Source organism: Notamacropus eugenii, chromosome 5, assembly GCF_028372415.1.
Source record: "Notamacropus eugenii isolate mMacEug1 chromosome 5, mMacEug1.pri_v2, whole genome shotgun sequence".
NCBI classification, from domain to species: Eukaryota; Metazoa; Chordata; class Mammalia; order Diprotodontia; family Macropodidae; genus Notamacropus; species Notamacropus eugenii.
Genome location: NC_092876.1, coordinates 395,459,212 through 395,485,302, shown reverse-complemented (window position 1 = coordinate 395,485,302; position 26,091 = coordinate 395,459,212). Strand labels below are relative to the sequence as shown.

Genomic DNA, 26,091 nt, shown 5'->3' with positions numbered 1-26,091 from the left:
ATGAAAGAAATAAATCCAGAGAAACCTGGGAGGACTTTTATGTAGTGATACATAGATAAGTAAACAGAACCTACATGACAATTTATATAATGGCTACAAAATAGTAAAGAAAACAACTTTGAAAGACTTAACAACTGCAGTCAATGTAAGGACTAATTATGACTTCAGAAGCCTAATGATGAAACATGCTTCCCACCTCTTGACAGAGAGGTGATTGACTGGAGGTGCAAAAAGAGGCATACATTTTTGGACATATCTAATATGTGGATTTGTTTTGCTTGATTATTCTTATTTGTTATAGGAGAAGGCTTTTACTTTTTTGATAGGGTAGAAGACTTATGGAATAATATAGGGGAAATGACAGTGATTTCAAAACAAAAAACAGAAAGAGGGAAGAGAAAGAAAAGAGGGCCAATATATTATTTTTAAAAAATACACAGAAGGGAATGGAAATAAATTTAAGAAGGGACCCAGACAAGCAGGGGACTGCTAATTAGTTAATCAATAAGCATTTATGAAGCATATTCTATGTGCCAGGTACCGTGCTAAATAACGGGGATACAAAGAAGTCAAAAATAATTCCCATCCCTGGGGGACTCATATTTTTTTAAAAATTGGCTTTTTTATTAGCATGTATTTCTTTTCTCTCAAACTGCTCCTCCCACAGGTACACACATCTTTTTTCTCTTCAGACTTCTTCTCCTTCTTGAGAAAGAAAAAGAAAGGCCTTAAAAGAAACATTCATTGCGATGCAAAACAAGTTCCCATGTTGGTCATGTCTACAAATGCATCTCATTCTGCGTATTGAGTCCATCACCACTCTGTTAAGAAATGGGCAGCATTCCATACCACTGGTCTGCTAGAATGATGTAACGAGAATACTAGCTCTGATATACACTTTAAAAAACCAAATTGCACATAGTAGAGATTCACAGTTTCATAGGCAACCCTTTTTACTGTTCTTTGTCCAGAGAAATGTTAAGGTTTGTTGGTGCTTGTCACATTCATACTAACAAGGAAATAATTTTTAAAGCAGATAAATTGAGAATGAAAAGGAATGATTTACTATTTCTAATGTATACATATCACTGTTTATGTAATTATAAATATCTTTTGCTTGTTTTAGGTGTTACAGATATTCTTGCTTGAAGGTAAAAACATCATTGAAAAATCTTAGTGGTTCCCTACTGTCCAGCAAATAAAGTTTCAAATTTTACTGACACTTTTTTTACCTGGTATTTTAGATCCTCCACTGTGTTTGTCCTTTGTTGCCAAAGAAGACCGTGTCATCAAAGAAATGATGACATGACTTGCACTTGACTTTGTTTTGAGTGAGGGAGGGCTGTGCAGGCCACCAGCCTCACTTCTCCTCCAGAGCCATCTGGATCCAGTGACCAGATAATCATCAGGATCACTGGAGATGACCCAGGATGCCCTGGGAGACCTTGGGCCCTTTAGGCCCAGGTCTTTGCAGGTACTCACTTAGGGTCAGGTAACACCCATTCATTGCATAGGCCTGTTTAAGAAGTAGCCAGGGCATGGTCCCTTTCCAGCTGGGTGGGAAACAGCAACAATTACTACTGATAATCACTCTAAAGCTAGGCGGGTCCAGAGGAGCCCTTAGGCAGAGCTCTTCATAGAGGCATGAATGTCTCCAATTCTACTCAACAGACATTTATTAAAAGCCTATTATTTACCAGACACTGTGCCAGATGCTGAGTTACAAAGACTAAAATGAAAATATCTTAAAAGAGATTGAATTTTGTTGAGGAAAAACAACATATACGTAGAAAATCCAAAAATGAAAACAAACCAATACATGAACGTGCTCCTTGTAGGAGGTGATACCTGAGCTGTTCTTTGAAGGGTGCTAGGGATTCTGTGAAGGAAAGGTATTGAGGGGTTGTTTTGTAGGGAGAAGAGACAGCCTGGGCCAAGACATGAAATGTTGTAAACAATCTTGTTTGTCTGGAACGTAGAATCTGTGAAAGAAAGATAACAATACGTCATTAGCCTAGAAAGAGAATCAGGAGTCACGTGAAATCCTGCAAAAAGCAAGCTGAAGAATTTTCATTTTACCTTTTAGAAATGAACTAACTATTGGGACTTTTAGGGCAAGAAAGTGATAGACCTGTGCTTTATGAATATCAGTTGGTTGCTATGTAGCAGGGGCATTGGAGAGGGGAGGCACTAGAGACAGGGAGACTAATTCTTAATTTATTACAATAGTCCACAGAAGAGGTTATGAGAGCACAGGAACAGATTAGGGGAATGAGAATCTTTTTTTTTTTTTTTTTGTTAATATGTTACCATTCTGGAGAATTCTGGAAAATTCATTGAGAAACCTTTCTGGAAAAAAATCTGAGTCTTAGCATATTGTTTGGATCAAATTGAGTGTATTCTCTTTCTTTTGAAAAGTATCCAAGAGCTCTTCACTGATTTTTTTGACTTTTGCATTTCAGATATTAAAACTGAGTTCAGACAAACCTGATTATTTTTCTTAACTGAGGCTGCATTAATGAAAGTAATTTGGAAATAATTCAGAAAGGGTGCAATGTAGTTTTGCTTTTAGCCAGATTCTCATAAAAGGCAAGGTAAAGCTGCTAAGAATCATCTTTAAAAACAAAAACAAACAACCTGTGGTGACTAGGCTTTAAATCTGGCCCAGGAAATGTGAAAGAAGGACTTGTTTTCCGCCAGATGACAAGACTGCTGAGATTTTAAGGAGCAAGATGAAGACATTTTTTTAGACTCAAAAAGAATTGTGTTAGTGAACTGTATTCTATTTTCACTAACCCTATAGCTGCTTCAAATAGCTATGCATTTTTAGCAAATGAAAACTTTGATGATGATCACCCTGAGGTGTCAGAAGGAGAAGGTGGTGGAACTTCGGGAAAAGTTTATGGATCATGAATCTTGGAAATAAAGTCATCCATTGTACAAACAGTGGCATCCAAACAAAATCAGCTGTGCTTTTTTTTTCTGGAAAAGAAATCAATTATCACATTTTTCACCAATTAAGGACATTTAAATTTTAAAAAGATCTAAATGCAAGCCAATTGCCCTATTTAAAAATGAAAATTTTATCAGGGTATCTAATAGCTAGTCTAGAATTTGGGGGTGGCTGATCTTTCCAGTTAGTCATAATTCATAATTGTATGTATGCAAATATTATAATCATTAGCTTAAAATTCTCTGATACTATGTTTTCATTTTCATTGCATAGGGAATTATTGCTCAGAACAAGTGTTTTAGAAGGTCTATTTGCTATGCTTTCCCTTTGCAATAGGGAAGGAAAAAGCAGTAGAGATATATTATATTCCAGAGCAGGGATTAGCATTCAGAAATATAGAATGTCAAAGTCGGAAAGTCCCTTAGATCACATCTAGTCAAACCTTCTCCTTTTACAGTTGAGGAAACCAGAGGCCAAAGAAGGAAAATGATCTATCTAATGAAATGTTACAGAATATTCTAGGCCAGTCCAGTGATTCAGGTTTGGTATTCAAACATAATGAAATACTTGTGGACCACGAAATACAATAAAAGTAACTTTATATATAATAAAGGATTAAAAGAATGTAATTACCAAAAATGAGCACTGATCCCCTCCATCTTTGCATTTGTCAGGACAGTAATACTGAGTCAAAAAGATGTTCCACATAGCAGTGGGAACTCTCCCAAACCTCAGGAACACTAGCTACCAACTTTCCATAAGCTAAGGTGGTAGGGTTGGTATTGTTGTTAAATCACTAGTCTTCTAGGTTAACCAAATCCCAGAATGGATTCCTTGCCTTTTTACAGGGAAACCTTCCCAACATATTCAGAATAAATGTTGCTCCTATCATATCGTATCTCTGAGTGATAAGGACTTTAAAATCCTCTTGGGGACTTTTGACCACTTATAAATCAACTCAGCTATCTGGAAGAAACCTAGAATAAGCAACACTGGAGGAGAAATTTAATACAAATACTAAAAAAATATTAAAATATCAAAAATATAAAAGTCTCTTTAAAATAGTACAGTCCATGTAAGGGGATAACATTAGGAGGTGACTTACAATAGATCTCTTCATATAAAACATTAATGATAAACAGGAGTAGTACCAGGAATATGGGAGTCACTGCACCAATAACTAAACTTGTGAAATAGTCAGTTCTCCATCTTGGGTCAGGGTATAGATAGCAACATAGCTAAAAGGTCATAAGCTTCTTGCATGCAATGTGTCCTGTAATCTAAGTTGATACTGACACACTTTACCAGCGCTCATCCAGTGTTTCCTGACCCATCAGCAAAACCTTCTCCTACCCAGGGATCCCCCTTAGAGAATGATGCTAAGGCCTCTACTGGAGAATTACACCAAGTCTTATGGTGGATAAAGGGCTAGGCTCTGGGCAAGGAAGACCCAAGTTCAAATCCACCCTCAAGTACTTACTGGTTGTTTGATCCTGGGGCAAGTCATGTAACTTCTGTCTACCTCACTTTCCTCAATTATAAAACTAGGATAATAATAACACATCACAAAGTTGTTGTGAGATTTAAATGAGGTGATATTTGTAAAAAAAAAAATGTACTTCTATATAAATGCTTATTATTATCTTTCTTTGAGGAATAGATGAAGATTTTCCCTAATCTTTATCCAGGGAGTCAAGACTGCTACCAATTCAAACTGAAGATTCCTCTTTCTTCCAGGTGAATGTTCATTACAACTCTCTTATACCATTAACAAAGTACCTCCCAACAATTCCACTATTTGATTCCCCAAGCACTTTCTAGAAAAGAATTGTCTGAACTATCCTGGGGGCGAGGAGATATGCCATTTAAGGTAACTGGATGTTTAGAATCTTTGGAGGCAGCAAAAACATTAAGACTCCATGTCAAAGACAGAATGCAGAAAGGATAAAGTGGGTCAACCGAAGTTGTGAAATGTGGTCCATCTTTATCAGGGGAGTTTTTCTGGAGGACTGATCCAAGAAACCACTGGAGTAAAGAGCACTTTCCTTTCCTAGTTTAGCACCAATTCATTATAGACTTTTACTTCTGAGAGGTTAGGCTTGGAATATGGGACCTGTGGCCTTGAGGCCACATGTGGCCCTCTAAGTGCTCAAGTGCAGCCCTCTGACTGAATCCAAACTTCCATTCTGTAAAGTTTGGGTTCAGTCAAAAGGCCACATTCGAGGACCTAGTGCTGCAAGTGGCCTCGAGGATGCACGTTCCCTACCCCCTGGGTTAGGCATTCAACCCAATTGTTGTCCTTCATTCTTGAGGACAAACATCACTATGTCAAGTTTCAGTGCATTCCCCTGTGGCTGATCAGACCAATACGAGCTTGGAATGTTTCTACCACAGGTCAGGCACAAATAGTCTGCATGAATGTTTGGGGTGGATCCTCTAAATCTGATCATCTTGCTTTTCTTTTGAGTTATTTCATATTTCAATTCTGCTTTGCTCACAAATCACAGCACCTTCTCTGATTTGGGTGTGCCATGCTGAGCCGTCTTATGCTGGTGTCTCTTATGTCACACAATCACTTCCAAAGTTCTTAAGAGAGATCTTGAGAGTGTCCTTGTATAGCTTTTGCTGACCACCATGTATAGGCTTGCCCTATGTGAGTTTTCCAGAAAATAGTCTTTTTGGCAAGCCTATGTTTTGCATTTGGACAACATAGCCAGCCCATTGGAGTTGTGCTCTCTGAAACAGAGTTTGAGTGTTTGACAGTTTAGTTCAAGAAAGGGCCTCAATGGCTGGTATCTTATCCTCCAGGCAATCTCTCCCAACAGATTAGAAGAGATAAATCATTTCTTAAAAGCTTACTATGTTCCAGGCACTGTGCTAAGCACCAGGATTACAAATACAAGCTAAAAGAAAGACAGGTTTTTCCCTCAAGGAGCTTGCATTATCTGATGGAGGGAAACAACAATAAAATAGGTAGGAGAAGAGGTGGAGGGACAGGATGGAAAAGTAATCTGAACCATTGAGTCTTTGGAACTTCCATTTGAGGTGGAACTTAACCAGTCAGGCAAAGAGAGCACATTAATCAGGGATATGATGACAAATTTGCTGTTTCGAGAGTGTATTTCAGTGTCCAAGAATATAGGCTGAGGATGAAACGAGTAGTGGAAAACTCAGTGAATGTAATGGCAACAGGCCAAATCTTGAATCTGCTTCACAGTAAAATGGATATAGACTCAGAGGTGCAGGGGTAGTAGGGAGAGTCCATAAGAAAGAAGAATATGTTCTGTAAGAGCATTAATAATATTTCCTGCAGTAGTAGATTTTGATTAGCACTGCAAATGCTGTATGCTGAAAAAGCACCAACTGCATTAAAGGCAAACCTTCAGCCCTGAGGTGGGGCAAGAGAATGAGCATGCTTTTGTTGGTCAGAGGCTGGTTTGGAAACCCATTGGATCATTCCATGGTGTTGTTCAAAGGTGAGCCAAAGGTGAGCAGTCTGATTGGAGTGAGGAAGATTCTCGAACAGAAACTATGTTCTCTGTTACCAGATTTCCCTTTCCTTCCATTGGGAAAGAAAAAGGAAAAAGAAAGAGAAAATCCTTGTTAACAGTAGTGTATAGTCAAGTAAAACGTATTTGATCATTGGCTACATATGTGTGTATGTGTGGACACACATGTGTTTATGTATATGTGTGTGATATTTACATATAGCTATATATGTGAATACTGTATATAAACATGAATACATACAAACAGAGGTACATATTACATGCACATGTCTATACCCATATGTGGCTGCATGTGCACATAAGTATATTGTAACATATATATATGTACATATATATATATACACATATGTGTGTGTGACTGTCTATCTACTATCTATCTTTTTTCAGAGTCCAAGGGAAGCTTTTAAGTGTGCCACTAAATCAAATACTATTCTTAAAACTGGCAACAAACAGTAAATGTAATGAGAGTTTGTGTTTCTGTATGAGTCTCATTAGACTGTATGACTGTAACTCATGGTTTACTGTGGTGATGAAAGCCTATGTCTTCCTTTCTCATAACTGCAGCCAGGATACCATTGAAACACCTTAAATTATTCTCACATCCTATGGAGATGGGAATTTCAGTTCATGCTGACATGGCCTGGTTGGAAGACTGTTACATATTTATAACCTATGTCGTTGTATGGTATTCCCAGGGTCTAAAATGGGGCCCGACACAACTTAATAAATGTTTGTTGATTGATTAACCTATTTGACAATCATCAAGTCTGATTTCCCCCCAAGTGTTTTCAAGCCTCTCTTCTTTCAAATATCTTGAAATAGGATCTGCTTACTCCCTCAGAATAGTGGCATGTCAAACTCAGCCCTGCACTGTACATGCTTGGTCTGATTCAGATACTCTGCTACGTGGGAGATGGCTGTAGCATATTGCTAAACATGTAAGAAAAGCCAAGAAAGTAATGGCAAAGAGTCAACTGGCAAAGGTGGGTCAGTGATGAAGTGGGAGCTAAGGGTGTCTGATGGGCACGCTGGGCATGCGATAGGTATCCATACCATGTTTAGAGACTGAGCGGAGCCCTCCAATACGATGGGTAGGCCCCTGTGGATTGGAGCTTGCCAGAAAACTTGGATAAAGACCATATGGGGTGAGGAGGGGTGTGTGAGCTACGATCTGTACCCACTGAAGTGAGAGCACAGTTCCATGAAAGCATGGGCTCTGTGTGATGTGCAACAGACCTCTGCTGCCTTGCATGGATCACACCTTCATGGGAAAGAGGGCTGGGCTGTTTTTCCTCATTTACTGCAAACCTAGAGATCCACCTGAGTCCTATTCCTCTTACTTCACATTCCCTGCCATCTCCTGGGGGGCCAGTGATACCATCTGCCCCCAAATTTGTTTTGGGGACTTCTTTCATATTTGCTTTTCCTCCTGGACCAGATCTGCATGCTCATCTTTCATATCTCCAAGGTTTCTATCTATCTATCTATCTATCTATCTATCTATCTATCTATCTATCTATCTATCTATCTATCTATCTATCTATCTGTCTGTCTGTCTGTCTGTCTGTCTGTCTGTCTGTCTGTCTGTCTGCCTGTCTGTCTGCCTGTCTGTCTGTCCGTCCGTCCGTCTACATTGTTTTGCACCCTGTATTTATTTATTGTGTGTCAGATTTTAGAATCATATAATCTCAAAATCTTCATCTTCTTGGCCATACTTTTCTCCAAAAAGGCCCTCTTAGATGCTTCTGTCTTATGGCTTCAGTGCACTTTGAGTGAAAATATGATAATGCACCATCTCACAAACTGCTTGAACACAGAACAAAACTGTTAAATTTAAGGTAATTCACTAGAAATGGTTGATAATGCTTAAACTATCCTCTCTGCAGCCCCACTCTGAATCTGAGGGCTAGCTCTCTCATGAGTTCTTAGCCAATTCTCCTCTCTGTTCACTGGTGTCAGGATCCAAGACCACCCCTCTCATTTTCCTCTTTTTTTTTTTTTTTTTTTACTATTAGGAGACACTGTTTTCCAGAGCTAAGGCACAGCAAGCAAGCTATACCCTCAGCTTGACATAACAGCAATCCTTTGCACTAACCCTCTGGATGAACACTGCTGCAACTAAATCACAGAACTGATGGTTCCTGAGTTCAGGCAAATACCAAGAGGCATGAAAATAAAGCTTTACTATGGACGGATGTTTTGTCACTAGGCATCCTTGCCTCACTGTTGCTGTACCATATTGTTTGATTCTTTGTCTAGCCACAAATACATAAATCCACATTTAGTCTTCCTGCCTTATTCTCCTACTAGACAAGGTACCAGGTGTCTAATTTCCCTCCTCCAGCGGAATAAAGAAAGATTTTTGATTATAACTTGGGTGACCTCTTTGTTCTTTTTGGAGTTAACAGCAGTTACAGAACCTCTGTGACTCTTTGGCCATTTGTTAGCAGTGTTGACACTGGGGTCTTACTTCTTGAACTGCTTCCTTCCTTGAATGACTGTCTCTCTTTATCCACCTCAGCTCCCTGACCTAGACCTTGCATTCTCTCCAAGTGAACCTCTTCCCCACACCCCACAACCCCAATTACAGGATGTGGTATCACTTTCTGGGTGAAAAAAATCATCTGCTAAACACCATGGTTCATGGGGGAGGAGGGAAGATGGAGAAGTTTCCTCTGCCCCTTTTACTCTCAAAAGAATATCACTCTAGAACTGCTCCAAATTCTGCCTCCAACCTTCAAATATTTTCTGTGTGATTTCAGTTGTCTTCATCCAGGACCTTATAATCTTCTCAATCTGATTAAGAAATTTCCTTACACTTTGGTTTGGGATGGTAGAAAAACCACTTCATGTCTCTTTTACAATTCTTCTTCACATGTTTTTGAGGCTGGATGAAAACTCCTTAAAAGCAGTTACATATAAAACAAAACTTTTCTTTGGTGTTGGGGGATGGATAGAGAAAAGAAGCTCTCCAAAAATAATTTTTCATAAACTTTAGCTTGCATTGCTTTAAGAATATGTTTTTACTATTGCTAAGTCATGTCCAATCTTTGTGACCCTGTGGACCATAATGTCTGTGGGTTTTTCTTGGCAAAGACACTGGAGGGATTTGTGATTTCTCACTCTAGTTGATTAAGGCAAACAGAGGTTAAGTGACTTGCCTAGAGTCATGAAGTTAGTGTCTGAGGCTGGGTTTGAACTCAGGTTTTCCTGACTTTAGGCTTAGCACTGAGCCACTTGACTGCCTTTAAACACACACACACACACACATATACATACACATATGTACATATATAAATATATACAAATGCATACATACATACACACATATGTTGATGTGTATATACATGTATATACACATATTTCATATACACACTTATACATATACAAATACATAATATATACACACAGATACATGTATGTATATGATATGCATTATACAAGTATCTACGATGGGATTTTAACCCATCCTCCTAACTCTGAGGCCAGCTCTCCACCTGCTGTACCATACTAACAGAGGGTAGAAAATCAGCCTACAGTTGATAGTGACAGTGTGGTGTAGTGGGTAGAGGTCTGTTCTCAGAGTCTGGAAGATGTGGGTTCAGGTTCCACCTCCAATATTTACTGCTGCATGATAGTGGATAAGTCACTTAATCTCTTAGTGACCTCAGGAAACTCTCTAAAGACTATTAAATTACAGCTTGAGTGCAATTAACAAGAGGGAATCTACATTAAGAAGAGGGAATTTCCTATATACTGATGAAAGCACAGGTAGATTTTACTAATTCCTTTTCTCCCCCTTCCAAAATACATGAGTTTTGTTGAGAATGAAATGTCTCAAAAGTCTACCTGTGATATTAAATATTACTTTTAAAAATAAAAATATTCTTGTTTTTTCAAGTTAAACATATGCCAGACTGCACAACTTGTGGTATATGAATGGAATATTACTGTGCTACAAGAAATGATGAGCAAGTGGGTTTCAGGAAAACCTAGAAAGACTAACATGAAATGATTCAAAGTGAAGCAAGCGGAACAAGGAGAATATTATACACAGTAATGGCAAAACTATACAAGGATCAGCTGTTCAGCAATAAAATGATCTAAGACAATTCTAAAGTACTCATAAAAAATGCTATCTACCTCCAGAGAAAGAACTGATGGAATTTGAATGCAGATTGAAGCATACTATTTTTCACTTTCTGTATTTTTTCATGTTCTCCCCCTTTGGGTTTGTGTCTTTTACAATATGACTAATATGGTAATATAGTTTGCATGATTTAACATATAAAACCTGCGAAACAAATAACACATTACATAAGTTAAACAGCTAAAGCTAAAAGAGCAAACATGCCAGAGGAAGTTGTAGAATCGGTTACGTTGTGATTTTGGTGTGATATAATCTAGCCAGAGAATCTTGGTCAAACAAACCATTCTCGATCCTTCCTTAAGTCTCAGTTTATCACAGTCAAGGTGGAGAGGGTGGAGAATTACCTAGATAAATTGATTCCATGCCATATATTGGCTCTGGGACTCATGATTTCAAAAGACTTCATTTCATTGACCTTCACTTTTTACAATGAAAGCATCTAAGCAAGGTTAGGTGTCAGGAACACAATTTATTAAATAGAAAATATAAAAGGTTTAAGAAAAGTACAATTAATCTAGTCAGGGTTAAGTGATAAAACAGTGTCAGGAAAAACAACTATGGCTTAGGTCTCCTAACTACTGGTTGTGTCCTAATCACCAAACCTCTTTAACCCAGGAGATGGCAAATTAATTAGGCTGGTGATGTTTCAGTAAATTGGAAGTATAAAAGGGCTGCTATTTAAGTATGTCTCAAAGACCAAGTTGCATAAACTGCTGCAGAGCATTTTTTTAAAATCTGTAAGGCAGCAGACTTAGAGATAGAAGGATGAAAATTTTATTTCAAAGTAAAATTATAATATCTGCTCTTTATTTTATTTAAAGCACATTTACACAAATAGGAGAAATCACAGTAAATAACAGGAAAATTATTTTTGAAGTTTTACATCAATTTACCACCATGTCCTTCTAATATTTAAAATCTAAGTTTGACATCTTAGCTTAATTGAAGAAAAACACCACCATGTTTGTAATGACAGACAAATAGCCTACATGGAAAATTGATCCAATCATTCTGGAAAGCAATTATGCCCAAAGAGCTATTAAACTGCCTATACCCTCTGAACCAGCAATACCACTACTAGGTCTATTTCTGAATATAAGTAGGGAAAATGGAAAAGAACCTATATGTTCTGAAATATTTATAGAAGCTATCTTTGTAACAACAAAGAACTGGAAACCAGGGAGAAACCCATCGTTTGGGGAATAGCTGAACCTGTTGTGATAGATGACTGTGATGAAACACTACTGTGCTATAATAAATTATGAGTTTGATGATGTTAAAAAACATGGATAGATCTGCAAGAAATAATGAAGAGTAAAGTGAACAGAACGAAGAAAACATTGAATATAATAACAGCAATAATAGTGTTTTAAGAACAATTTTGAAAGAAAAAAGTCATTTTGATTATTATAAATACCCAAATTATAAAGACCCAAAGATGAAGACACTATCAGCATCCAGAAAAAGGACTGATCAAAAGAAGTATGCATAGAATGATTTTACACACACACACACACACACACACACACACACACACATTTGTGTCTAATGGCTACCATTATGGTAAGAAAGAGGGAAGAAAAAAAAGAAATTTACCTGATAACTTTATTATATATTTAAAAGTAGTAAGTTATACATAATAGATTTACAGTTCCATGTACAATCATCTTTTTTTATTATACCATGCTATGGAAATGCTTGCTTTATTCCATAAATTAAAACAAAAATTAAAAAATAAAATAAGTAACCCAGGATTAACCATTTGCATAAAACTCTCCTTATTGGTGGAGACTGATTATTCAGTCTGCCAGGTGTTCATGAGTGGCAGAATTGGTGAAAGCTTGAAAGAGAGATTTTAGTTATTTGATGGGAAAATTGTCAAGTCTTCAGAAATATAGCTTCTATACAGGTTTTTCATGAACGAATAATGATTAGGAGTGCAATATGAAACTAAAAATTATTTTCCCTAGACTGACCATTTTTAGGAAGCAGATAGATATGATTCCAAATCAGTAATCCTTCTCTAAAGAGAGTGGAGTGTCCAGCTTTGTGGCTCTAATCTCTGGCTCTCTTTGTGACAGGAATCCAAATCTCTCTTTGGTCGAGTAGATTATATCTCATTGCGTGTCACATCTAAACATTTGTATCTCATGTGGACGCACAAAACCAACAGGGGCAACGAACGCATAAACAATTATAAATTGCATGAATTATGTAAATTAAAACTCCCACATCATCGTGTTAGAGAAGCTTTCTTTTTGCTTTGACTATTTTTGGTTTATTCTGAATTTAATACATCTTAAATAAAATAAGCATTTTAATAACTCACTGTAGAATAGGAGGGAATTGTAGGTAGGACTATGAATTTCTATTAGGTAGTGCTTACTTCTCTTTTTTAAGTATAGTTAAAATAGAAGAACGTTCAAACTGGTGTAATTTTCCCAACCTCTCCCAACCTTCTCTTGCCAATAGACTGTAAGATCCTTGAGGACAGTGACTGTTTTGCTTCTCTGTGAATCCTCGATGCCTAGCACAGTAACTAGAACACAGGAGCTCAAATGTTTATTGACATGACATGGAAACGTCTCTATCCCAAGATAACATTTATAGGAGTCTTAAAAAAGGAAAATGTTACCTCACATTGTCTTGTAGTAAGAGATGTGCCCAAGGGATCGTGTGTCTGGAAAAGAGACACTATGCCAGTTTGGACATTTTTCTACATAAGCTATAAATGTTTAATGAATTCAAATGTTAAATTAATAAAATTAAAGTTAATGTTAAATTAATAAAAATTGTTTCTAACAGATTTGTGCCTAAAATAGAGTATGGCATTTTTTCTTTGCCATATTCATGTGTCTTTTTACAGGTGAAGAAACTGGAGCTTAGAGAATATAAATTACTTGCCTAAAATTACATAATATTTATATAAACAGAAATAAGATAAGAATTTGTCTGCAGACTTCACTCTCAATGCTCTTTGCACTATGGTACATATGCTCTCATTTCTTATAAACCATTACATATTTATATTTTATTTCACCTTCATTCTTGAATTCCTCCCCCATTCCCTGTATAGTGAGTCATTCTTCATCAGAAAAAAGGAAAGAGGAGGATAAAAGAATTTATCAAAGCCAACCTAAACAATATCAGCCAAATCTGATAGTATATTCAGCATTCTCTCTCCATATTGTCTTACTTCTGCAGAGAAGAGAAAGATACATACTTTCTCAACTCTTTCTTGGAGTGACTCTTGAACATCACAATTACAAAGCATAATAAAAGAAGACAAAAAGTACGCAAAATTCAGTCTCTTTTCCTTTTTTCTTTTTTTGTAGCTACTCTATTTTGTCTCACACAATCTACTTTTGGTTTATATATATTTTTGTGTCAGGCCATATGGCATAAGCCCTACCCTACAAGAACCTTTAAGTTTACTATAGCTGGCTAGCTCCTGTTAACACCCAAGTAGTGGGTGCTACTTAGCATGGCAATGGCTATCTTTAATTGTTGCCGACACTATCCTAAATTTCCTCTTTCTGTCACAGCTACCATAATTTCCTCAATCAGCCAACCTTGAAAAGTTGAAGTCATTCTAAATATCCCTTGTCCAATCAGTCGCTAGTTCCTGTTTATCTTTTTCTCCCTCATCGTGACTCTTTCAGTTCCTCCTTTTCCCTTCCCACACCTACTAATTTAATTCAGGCTTGTATCATTTCACGCCTGGGCTACTGCAATAACCTCCTAACTGATTTCCCTGACTGTAAGATTTCCTTCTTTTTATCCATAGATTTATCTTCTTAAAACATCGATTTCACCATGTTTAGTTCAAATGCTTTGGCCACTCCCCATCATCTACTGGACAAATCTTAAAGTCCTTATGTGTGTATTCAAGGACCTGCATAATGTGTCCCCAAATTTCCATTCCAATCTTATTTCCCACTCCTCCCAAACATAAATCCTGTGATCCAAAAGCCCATACCCTGAACACACATTAAGGATCTTTATTGATGCCATGCTCTCCATTACCCCAGCTTACAATGCTCCTCAGATATCATCATCATCATACCTATCGTGTGTCAGACACTGTGCAAAGTGCTTCAAAAAATATCATCTTATTTGAACCTTACAGCAACCCTGGGATGTAGGTGCTATTATTATCCCCACTTTACAGTTGAGGAAACTGAGACAAACAGAAGCTAAGTGACTTGCTCAAGGCCACATAGCTGGCAAGTATATGAGGTCAAATTTGAATTCAGATCTTCCTGGCTTCAGGTTCAGGGCTCTATCCACATCCATTTAGCTGTCTCTATCAAATTTTATTTTTCCTATCCTTCTAGGCAGTCAATTTCATCTCATCCATGCAAACTTCTGTAACGGTAATTTACATGAGAAGATCTTTCCCATTGATATTATTTCCTATTAATACAGGCCCATGTGACCTGCCTAAAAGGTCATATGGAGTTTGTGGTGGGAGGTGTTTCCTGAATGGGTGGAACAGGAAAAGGCGGAGCTAGAAAAGAGCTGAGAGAAAATTAGTGAGAGAGCAGTCAGAACTAGGAGGGATGCAGGCTAGTGTGAGTGAAAGAGTTTCTTGTGATTTGGTTAATGGAGCTGGTTTGTGGGAAGCCTAGCAGGGGGAAGGTTTGGGGTTGGTGTTTTTCTCTGCACTGTTATTGTGTATAGATTTTTGTTACTATGATGGATTTGGCTTTCTGATACTTGAATACATGTTTTGGCTCTATCTTTCATATGGAGAGTCTGTGGTATTTTGCAATTCAGAATTGCACCCAGATATTCATGGCTGCCAGAGGTGCTATGAATGTCACATTGGCGCTACACCTTCCTAAATTACCCTTGCTCAGGGTTAACTCTTCCTCAAAACATATGTTATTCATCACATACTATTTTGTCATGTTGATTCTTTCTTTATTGGTATGTGTCTGATCTCAACCAGAATATGAACTTCTTGAGGACAAAGTATCTTGGCATACAGAACATTTTTCAAAATTGCTTGTGGATTGATATTCCTGCAGCATCTGGAATAGTATTTTGTATGCTGTAGGCACTCAATTAATATACTCTTTTCTGGATATCTTGGCTTAAAAACGGACTTGTGGATGATTCTATAGGTTTGGTGATTTTATTCAGACTTAAGGACCTAGGTTAGTTAGTAAAGCAGAATGTACACATACTCAGAGAGAGTTATATAAGCATCAGGTAAAGATAGGGAATAAGAATGACTGTTGAATCAGTGAAACTGGATTCCAGTTTCAGTTCTGCTCTTATTAGATATTTGACCTTGAACAAGACCCTTCTTTCTGAGAATTCAGTTTGTTCATCCATAAAGCGGAAGTGATAATATTTGTACTCTCTGTTCTGAGTTCATCTTGAAACATTATAAGAATGGGAATTATGATTATTATTTTTGTGTGTAGGTAGATATTGCATCAAATGTGGAGAAAACAACTTGAAAATTAACTTCCAGAAACACAGTGCCCTGGTACCGTAATATGTTAGACTTTATCACTTTTGTCATTGTTCTTCAGTAATGTCTGATTCTTTGTGATCCTATTTGGGGTTTTCTTGGCAAAGATACTGGAGTGGTTTGCCATTTTCTTCTGCAACTCATTTTATAGATGAGGCAACTGAGGCAAAAAACATTAAGTGATTTGCCAGGTACTGTCTGAAGCCAGATTTGAACTCAAGAAGATGAGTCTTTCAGACTTCAGGGTCAGCATTCTATTTACTTCACCACCTCGCTGCTGCTCCTTTTATCATTTTAAGTCACTTAATTTATTTCCCAGAATTTTTCTCTTTGGACTCTGGATCTACATCTCTTACTTTAAGCTATTTCTCTTGCATCGTTTTTCATGTCACTAGGGATGGCCCAACATGTTTTAAAAAGATTCTTGCCTCCACTAGTCTCATTGACATTTTGTGTTGATACAAAGATGCCCAGAAAGATTGCAGATATGAAATACATGCAATTGTTGCATGAATAGAAATGCAAACATCTATGAACAGAAAACTCTCAAATAGGGCCCATATTTGGCTAAAGAAAAGTTTAACCAAAGAGGAATCTAAACAATGGAAATTGAAAGCACGATCATTTGCAAAATCCCAGCAGAGGGAGGTGTTTTCTTGTCATTCCTCTCCCGCAATGGCTTCAACCTGCAGTGATCTCTCATCAAAAGGCCTATGCTTCAGGCTGGGAAAGAAAGGGCCTAATTGTTAAGAGACCCATGAGACAAGAGAGCTCCAGGCCTTCCTAATTAGGGACAGAGAATCTTTCTTCTAGGTCACCCATTTCAATCTGGTCAAGGTCAAGAACTAAGCACCACTTCTGGGCTAGTTGGTGGCCTTTGTGAAACAAGTGAATGATTCAAGTGCAGAAATCACAATCCCAACTGCATATCACTGTTTCTATGACCTCAATTAAAGGAGTGTGGAAACAGATTGCACCATCATAGCGTATGCTTCAAGAGGACTTGGAACGTTTTCAAAGTACTTTCACACAGTTTGTTTTCAGATGAGCCTCACAGTATGGCAAGTATTTTATTATCCCCATTTTACAGACACCAAGAAGTCAAATAACACGCCTGGTTGGAGAAACGATGCTTTCTAGAACATGACAAGAGTGCTTGCACGACAGTAGTAGAAGTATATTTTTATCATGCGTCCCGTTTCTGGCCTGTGTTTAAATGAGAATTCAGTGTGTACTTAAAGGATCTGCTTTTGAAGAAATCAAGTGTCAAAGTATTACGTCCTACACTCTGTAGAGAGGTGGTGGGCAATAGGTATGGACTGAGGCACATATTGTTGGCCTAAGCCAATGGACTGATTTTCCCAAAGGGAAAGTTCTAGGGGGGTGTGTGTGTGTGTGTGTGTGTGTGTGTGTGTGTGTGTGTGTGTGTGTGTGTGTGTGTGTGTGTGTATTTGGGTAATTATTGGGAATTTACAGTATGGTCTAAAAAGACCATCAATAAAACATTTAAAAATGGAGTAATCTACTATTCTTTCACTCAATTATTTATTCATATAATAGATGAACATTAACTGCCAACTATTTTCAAAGGCCTGTGCTAATCATTGAGAGAGATTCAAAGACTAAATAGCAAATAAGTCCTTCCCTCAATGGACCTGGCATCATCAAAGAGAGCCTCTGGCCCAGATAAGAGAGCCAGATTCCACTATTGTACTCTAAACATGCATTTAAAATGAAACAGATAGAACAGAACTAGCAAAAGCTTTCTTTTTTTTCTGATGTGTTCTGTTTTAGTCCTACTTATTGGTGGTCCAAAGGAAAACTTGTAGACTCTGCAGAGAGCAAAGAATATAACAGAGTTATATTTATATATATGAGAATTCTTACATATAACAGAATTCTGTTTTATGATGGGGCCAATTTCCCATGGGATCAGGTAGTGTATACTAAAGGTGTTATTTCATAATTGGTGTATAGAGAGCTATGGAGGGATAGGAGTGGAGAATCAATAATGGATAGAACCCTACCAAAAGCCCTTACATTAGCTTTGTGCTTAAGTGTCTGGAGTTCCCCAGAACTTACCAACATCACCAGTACAGCTAGCTAAATTAGTCCAACCATCTGTGACATTCTTAGAACTGCCAGAAAGATGCTACATCTCCTGACTAAAGGGAATTTTATGTTCCAATGACTAGTAAGTAGTGCATGTTCACTTTTTTAGAGTCTGTTTCTCTGTCTCTGAAGGAGGAGTTGGAACACAAGTGCTGTCATGTAATGAGAAAGAGCAATCGAAGGCCAGAATCGTAGAAGATTCAAATCACTCTCATCACACTTGTCCCATTTCAGCATGGGAATTTGCAGCATCTGGCAAGTGCTGGTGTGTTTTCCAAGGTAGTGGTGGAGTACTATGGGGGTTTGTGTGTGTGTGTGTGTGTGTGTGTGTGTGTGTGCGTGTGTGTGTATGTATGTTTTGCTTTGTTAGGAGACATCTTGTCACCTCCTCAAGAGTCTTGCTACATTTGTAATCCTAATGAAAACATTTGGCACTTGCGTAAAATGATTATGTTCTATGATTGATCTTTAGGTTGTTTGCAAACACACTAACATTGGTGTACTCCGGGGCATTGCTTAGGGGCACCCAACAAGAGAAGGGGCCTTGAGTTCACATGGATCCACGTTCATCTGATGTGGGGTTACAGACATTGACTCCTGGCCCTTTCTGATTCTATTCCAACTCCAGAACAATTCCAGGGAAATCACTAAAAGAAAGATTAGGTATAATGTCACTCCAAAATATGTATAGCAGGTTTCCTTCTAGAAAAAAGATACTCAGTGAATAATATAGGTGTGGGTATAGAGCAGCTGTTGTTTTGTTTTATTTTTGCCTCCACCACCAAAACTGTACATGACACAAAAGACTCTAGTCTTCTCAATTTACACATAAAAAAACTGAGACCCAGAGAGTGATTTGCTCAGATTCACTAAGTGGCATGTGACAGAGATAGCATTTGAACTCAGATCCTTTGATCCCAAATCAAACATTTTTAATACATCTCTTCATGTGTGTCTGCTTTGGGATATGCGGGACTAGCTATTTGAAAACACTAAGTTAAAACCAAAATCAGCTGATATTTAACAAAATTTCTTGGATAGAAACATGTCAAAGGACAACATGTACAACAAATAAGATAACACAAAAAAATTGAAAATAGGCTATTACTCTCCGTGAAGGTAAACGTCCCTTGGAAAATTCCAGAACAGATATTTCACATTCACTGTAGGAGACCTACTGAGCCAGATTCAAGGGTCAGATACAAGGGCCAGATTCTCTGGCCAGCCTGGCCATGGCTTTCTTTTGTCCATTAAGCACAGGATATTCTTGGTAGTGAGGCTTTATAGCTCTGAGAAGAATATTGCTGTAGAATGCTCCTTCTCAAGCTCATGGGATTCATCCACGAGCTTATCAACAGGGCTAGTTGTTGTTTAGTCATACCTGACTCTTTATGGCACCATTGACCCTACTACCCATAGTGTCTTCTTGGCAAATGATGCTGGAATGGTTTGCCACTTCCTTCTCCAGAGGTTAAGGGACTTGTCCAGGATCACACAGCCAGTAAGTGGCTGAGGAAAATTTGAACTCAGATCTTCTTGACTCCAGGCCCTATCCACTCTATCCACTGAGCCATCTATCTGCCTACCAACAAGGCTAGAAATGTCCATCACTGGTCAGTGGACTTTGCTCAAGGAAAAGAATAAAGGATTCAAAGTCCAGTTCCAGGCTTTTCTAGATGAATGAGTCTCCCGTTGCTGTGTGCTCAAGATGCAAGCTTCTATTACAGGAGGTTGGGAAGTGGTAAAGGAGAGATACTGAGAGATACTTCACACTTTACTGGTAGTCCAAGGAAGGAAAAACACACTTCCTAAAAGAGACGTGTCCCAAAGGATAGATTTTTTTTCCAAAGCTCTTACAACTCTACTATGTATGAATGCACAGCTTGACTATAATCCATCCTCCTGGCTCTCACAACCACTGAGCCACAGGGACTAGTGAGTATAGGCAGAGTCATAATTACATCTAGCATTGAATAACTCTTGATCTAGGAGAAAGCTGCTTGGGAAGTGAAATGTTCTAGGTCTAGTCCTGGAGTCCAGGAGGAAAAGAGGGATCATCAAAGCACTATGTCCCTTAGGGAGTAGCCATACCAAATGACTAGCTCAATGGGAAGAAACCATTTTGGACAAAATCTATACCCAATAAATCTGTCAAGGGGATTTGAGGGCCTCCTGATCAGTTTCCCTGCTTAAGTACTCCCTTCTTTATTCACAATATCCTAGGATCATAGCAAGAAGTAGCATAATAGTGTATCTACTGTAACATTTTCAGTTTACATATGAGGAAACCGAGGCCCAGAGAGATTAAATGACTTGTGCAAATTCACAAGATAGTATGTGACCAAGATAGGATTTGAACTCACATCTTTTGATTCCAAATCCAGCACTATGAATACATCTCTTCACATGTATCTACTTTGGGATATGTAGTACCAGCTATTTGAAAACATTATTTAGGTTAAGACACATATCACTTGATATTCAGTTAAATTCCTTGGATATAAACATGTTAAGTATTGGATCTGTTTCTTTTATAGAGGAAGCATGTATCTTCAATGTGGGCACAGTGAAGTCAGACCGAGGTTGGCAGCAGTAGGACACAAAGGGTTTTAGATAGGACGTTCTTTAATAATTTCAGGCATGGAAGGCAGAAAGGGATGTGTTCCAGAAACTGTAGTCAATCAGTATTTATCTCCGTTAGCCTTCAGGAAACTTCACACTGGGGGTGGACCTTTAGCTAGAATACTTGAAGTTTCAGGGTGGACAGTTTCTGTGATAGGACATTTCAGGGATGATATTTTTGGACATTACTGTTGTCCCAAGGCAAGAATTTGTTTTGCCAGATTATGCAGCCAATTCTTGAGAGCTTAATTTTTCGCCTTTAAGTTTTAATATTAGTTTCTTCAAGGGAGAGTGGTGTTGAGGTTCATGGGGTGTCAGAGACTCTGCTCCATGAGAAAGGGGTTCAGAGTCAGAGACTCAGCCCACTCAGGGACATCAAAAACTATTGTGGTTTCAGGTTGTGTTGTGGCAGTGCTGTCTCAAAGAAGTCAGAGTCAGACCACCTCTAATCCAAGTATAGGCATTTATTGGGGGATTGATGCCCCCTCAGAAGCAGGCTAGGTTTCAAAAGACAACACAGGAAAGCTGATAGTGTAATGATGCTGTTAATACAATAGCAATCATGAATATTAAAAAGATAGGAGGGATTTATCAAGGGATTGGTTAATAAGGGAGGGATCCCTTCTACGGTTCAGTGGTCAAACATCCTGGTGGTGCTGCTTTCTGTTTGGCTAGCTATTGCGGTCCTATCTGCTCAAGATGGATAGCTAGCTAATGTGGTCCTGTCTTGGGCTAAATGGATGATGTGATTGCGGTTGAGTACAAGAACATACCTGTTCAAACACATGAATTGGATCTGGGGGCAGCGGCTAGCTAGTGACAGTGGCTGTATTGAGTCTGGGAGTCTGAGGTGTGGTTAAAGCCAGATTGCATGGTTAAATCAGAACATGCCCACTGTTCAGTAAGAAAGTTTGAATGTTGGGGCTGGGCAGCATCTTATTAGGATTCATCAGTGGCTAGTGAGAGAGGCAGAAAAACAAACAAAAATTTTTACATGCTTTTTCATTGGGAAAAAAAGAAAGTTTTAGAAAGAAAATCCCAGGTATAAGAGGCCCCTGAAAGCAGGAAGAAGGTTATGCCAAACAGAAGGAGGGGATATGGCTAAGACATAGATAGCTTTGTCTAATGGAGAAAAAAAACAGATTTTAAAAATACAGATTTTTCCGTTAACAAATACCTTAGAGCTGGAAGAAGTTGGATGATGCCAAAGGACCTTCACTCTTTATACCCTACCCATCTTAACCATGAGAAGAACCAATAATTCAACAAACTTTAATAAAAAGTATTTTAGTTCCTACTTCAGGGATATTTACTGTGAATATAGAGCAAAATCGAAAGTTAAAAAGCTTTCTTCCATAACACCTGGGGGCATTATCTTCTTTACCCCATCTTAGTTTCTAGAAAAAGTGGATGTGGACTTATGTGGTTTCTGCACAGCATTCCTACTACAAAGTGTACTTCCAAATGAAGTATGGCCAATGGGTTTGCACCTCAGCTACTGCTAGACTGGGCCAGGAAGGTGTCTTGGAACTGTGAGACTTTGGTCCTCACCATCTGGATTTTAGCCAATCTTGGCATGGATTCTGGCTCCCAGGCTTCCCTTCTCATCTTTTGAAACTCACAAGATTATAGCCATCTCCAGATTCCTTTACCTAGAACAGGAAAGCGCGGACACAATGGAGACAGAAGGAATTGTCATGAGCTCATAGGTTCATGATAGCTCTACGTGGAAAACACACAACTTGTCCTCCTCCTGTGCCAGTCAGGTTGAAAAAACTAAAACAAACTAAAAAACTTTAGCCAACTTTAGCTGACAAGTACCTTTTTAATGTATCTCAGTTCTGATGCCATAGTCCAGGGGTGGAGAGACTGTGGTCTTGAGGCCACGTGTAGTCTTCCAGGTCCTTTGGGGAGGTCCTTTGACTAAGACGAAGTTTTACAGAACAAATCCTTTTACTAAGGGGATTTGTTGGGGTGAAATATGACACTTGAGGACCTTGTGCTGTGAAGCAACCTTATTTGCTGCAGCTTAATTTAGTTTCAGTTCAGATTGCTTCAGAAATGACATGGAGTCTCAAGTTTGATACATACATATATATATGTATATATATATATATACACACATATATATTATAAGTATTCATTATAATAATAATAAAGGTCTCAATCAGTAAGTGAACAATAATACAGGTCTCAGTCAGTAAGTCCCAATGATATATCACAATCATTAAATCTCAATAGTTCTGTCATAATTAGTATATCTCAATAGCTATGTCATAATGAGTAAATGTCAATAGGTATGTCACAATCAGTAAGTCTCAATAGTTATCCAATCTTGCTGCAATTGATCAGCACCAGTGAGGGAATTATCTACCTCTGGATCACCTGGCTGTGGAGGCTGGTCAGTCTCCAGAGTCCCAATGGGAAGGTCCTAGACTACATGCCCATACCACAGGGGAGACTTTCAGAGATGGCTCAGGCTACCTGCCTTTAGTAGCTCCTTCTAACCAAGAAGGTATTTTGCCAATTAAATGCATGATCAAGGAGCTGTTCTCAAAACATCCTTGAGAGCCTTTCCAAAGAGAAATGCTTGGTTCTGGGAGGGGTGACCAGCCCTTCCTGGGAGCAAATATCATAAACAGTCCTTCAACATCTGGTTAGGAATAAGATTAGTTAGAGTGAGATCAGATGTCCTAATGAATTTATGTATCACAGACCTAGAGGGTCACATGTGGTCTTGATGCCCCAGGTTCCCATCCCTGCCATAGTCAATCAGAAAGATTCCTTTTCATCACCTCATTCATTGGCAAACAGTAACTAGTTTCATAATGTCTACACATGCTGCAAATCTGGGAGCAAGGCACTTCCACATCACAATTCCTCAGGCACCTCCATTAGGCAACTGCCTCTCTCCTCACTTCACATTACACCTGTTTAAAATTTTTGCCATTCTTGGTCAAGGTAGAATCAGGGTACCTTTTGTACATGTCCCCAATCTAGAACATTCCTCCAGGGAGGCATAAGCATTTCCTTTCACTTGCTTCTCCCATCGTAGCTTAAAGAATCTCAGAACAATCAATTCAATAATCATTTATCAAGCACCTACTATAAATTCCAGGGGAATTAATGGTGCTTATTTCTTAGAGCTTATAATCTAGTAGGGAAATTAGACATAAACACAGATAATTAAAATAAAAGTAATGTGATTCATAATGATATGATTCATAGAGAGATATAAAGTACTATATGAGATCTGAGAAGAAATAAGTCTTTACCAAGGGCTGGAGAGACCAAAAGAGATTTGATAGAGAAGGTAATATGGGTTGGACTTTAAAGAAGGCATAGCTATATTTGTCAAAACAATAAGATCATTTTCTAATTATTCAAAATTTAACAAGTAAAGAGAGGGAAAAGTGTCCTAGGCACAGCATGGTCAATCACCCAGAAAAAAAAAAAAAACATGCAGCATTTAAAAAGGTAAGTTTTGGTTACTTGGAACATTCACTTTTGTAGAACACTACATTCTTCCTGATGCAAGATAAGTAATGATACTCCTTATACACACCCATACACATAATTTGAATCTCAAATCAGCAAAATACTGACTTGATAGCATTCTTTGTCATTCTAGGGCTTAAGATGCAGATACTAACTTTTTAAAATTTTCCCCCAAATTTATTAATTTATTTGTTTTCATTTCTTAACAATCACTTCCATAAGTTCTAGGTTTTTTCCCCCTTCTTTGTCCCTCCCTCCCCAAGATGGCATGCAATCTTATATGAACTCTACACTTACATTCCTATTAAACACATTTTCACATTAGTCATGTTACATAGAAGAATTAAAACAAATGAGAGAAACAATGAGGAAAACAAAATGTAACAAAAGAGAAAATAGTTTGCTTCACTCTGTGTTTCAACTCCATAGTTCTTTCTCTGGATGTGAATGGTATTTTGCATAATGAGTCCTTTGGAAATGTTCTAGGTCCTTGAATTGCTGTTAAGGGCTAAGCCTACCAAAAACAGCTCTTGAACACTGGTTGTTACTGTACGTTCTCCTGGTTCTGCTCACTTCACTCAGCATCAGTTCATATAAGTCTTTTCAGGTTTTCCCCAAATCTGCCTGCTCATCATTTCTTATAGCACAATAGTAGTTCATTACATTCATACACCATAAGTTGTTCAGCCATTCCCCAATTGATGGGCATCCCCTTGATTTCCAGTTCCTGACCACCACAAAAAGAGCTGCTATAAATATGAAGATATTAAATTTTAAGAACTTCTTCTAGTATCTATTACAATATACACACAAGTAAGTCAACCCAAGAAAAATGCTCTATTAACCTGCTAGGTAAAATGAAGGTGAATTGCTTGCCAGTTCTTTGTAAATATTCAAAATCTCTCTAGAATCATCACCTCATATTTTATTAAGTAGTTATTAAATAATGCTCAATTTCAGAAGATTATGGTATTAAATTATTTTATAGCACAAGGTCATCAATCTTTGAATAATTCAGACCCTCAGTAATATATGTGTGTATACTTATATAAAGTCATTCATATATATATATCACAAATATATCTATTTTTCTCTATATAGTTATAGTTATATATCTCTACATATTACATATCTATATCAATCTATTAAATTTGTCTATAGTACCAGTTCATCAATTTTTAATAACCCAGACCTTCAGTAATATATATGTATATATATATTTGTATGCATGTATGCACACACATATATACATATATACACACACATCTATACAAACACAAGTATGTATGTGTGTGTGTGTGTGTGTGTGTGTGTGTGTGTGTGTGTATCAGATACACCTTCCAAATGTTTTAATATAGACTTAGCAAGGTTTGGAATGTCAAAGTCTTATCCAAAGAAACATGGTGCTCATAAGATATTAAAGCAAACCAGTTTTATTGAGTGGAGATACTTAAAAAATGAAGGTCAGTCAGCAAGAATGCTGGATCAGGTTTGCTGGGGCCTCTGGTGGAATTGGGCACCTTGCTGGGATCTCTTGTAGACTTGCTAGGATTCTATTTCTAATCAGAAAAATCTGAAAGAACTCTTATCTAGATTTAGAAGGACCAGGAATTAGAAGAAAGGAGTGAAGAACCTAAAACTGTAGGTTGGTATTGATTCATGTCACTGGGGGCAGGAAAGTGACTCAGGAACTGCCTGTTAGTTGATATTTAATATCTCCCTGCCACCCCTCACTCCTCAGGGAACAGTGGGGTTTGGTCCT

General features: G+C 37.9%; 1 protein-coding gene across 1 annotated transcript in view; it reads right to left on the bottom strand.

The window, feature by feature from the left end:
- Positions 1-1,661: 1,661 nt before the first annotated feature.
- DHRSX (dehydrogenase/reductase X-linked) overlaps positions 1,662-26,091 on the bottom strand; it is a 421,270-nt gene continuing 396,840 nt past the window's right edge. The window contains exon 7 of the mRNA XM_072614493.1: positions 1,662-1,982. Within this exon, the coding sequence (XP_072470594.1) occupies positions 1,746-1,982 (237 nt within the window). The 3' untranslated portion in view covers positions 1,662-1,745. The remainder of the gene's footprint in view (positions 1,983-26,091) is intronic.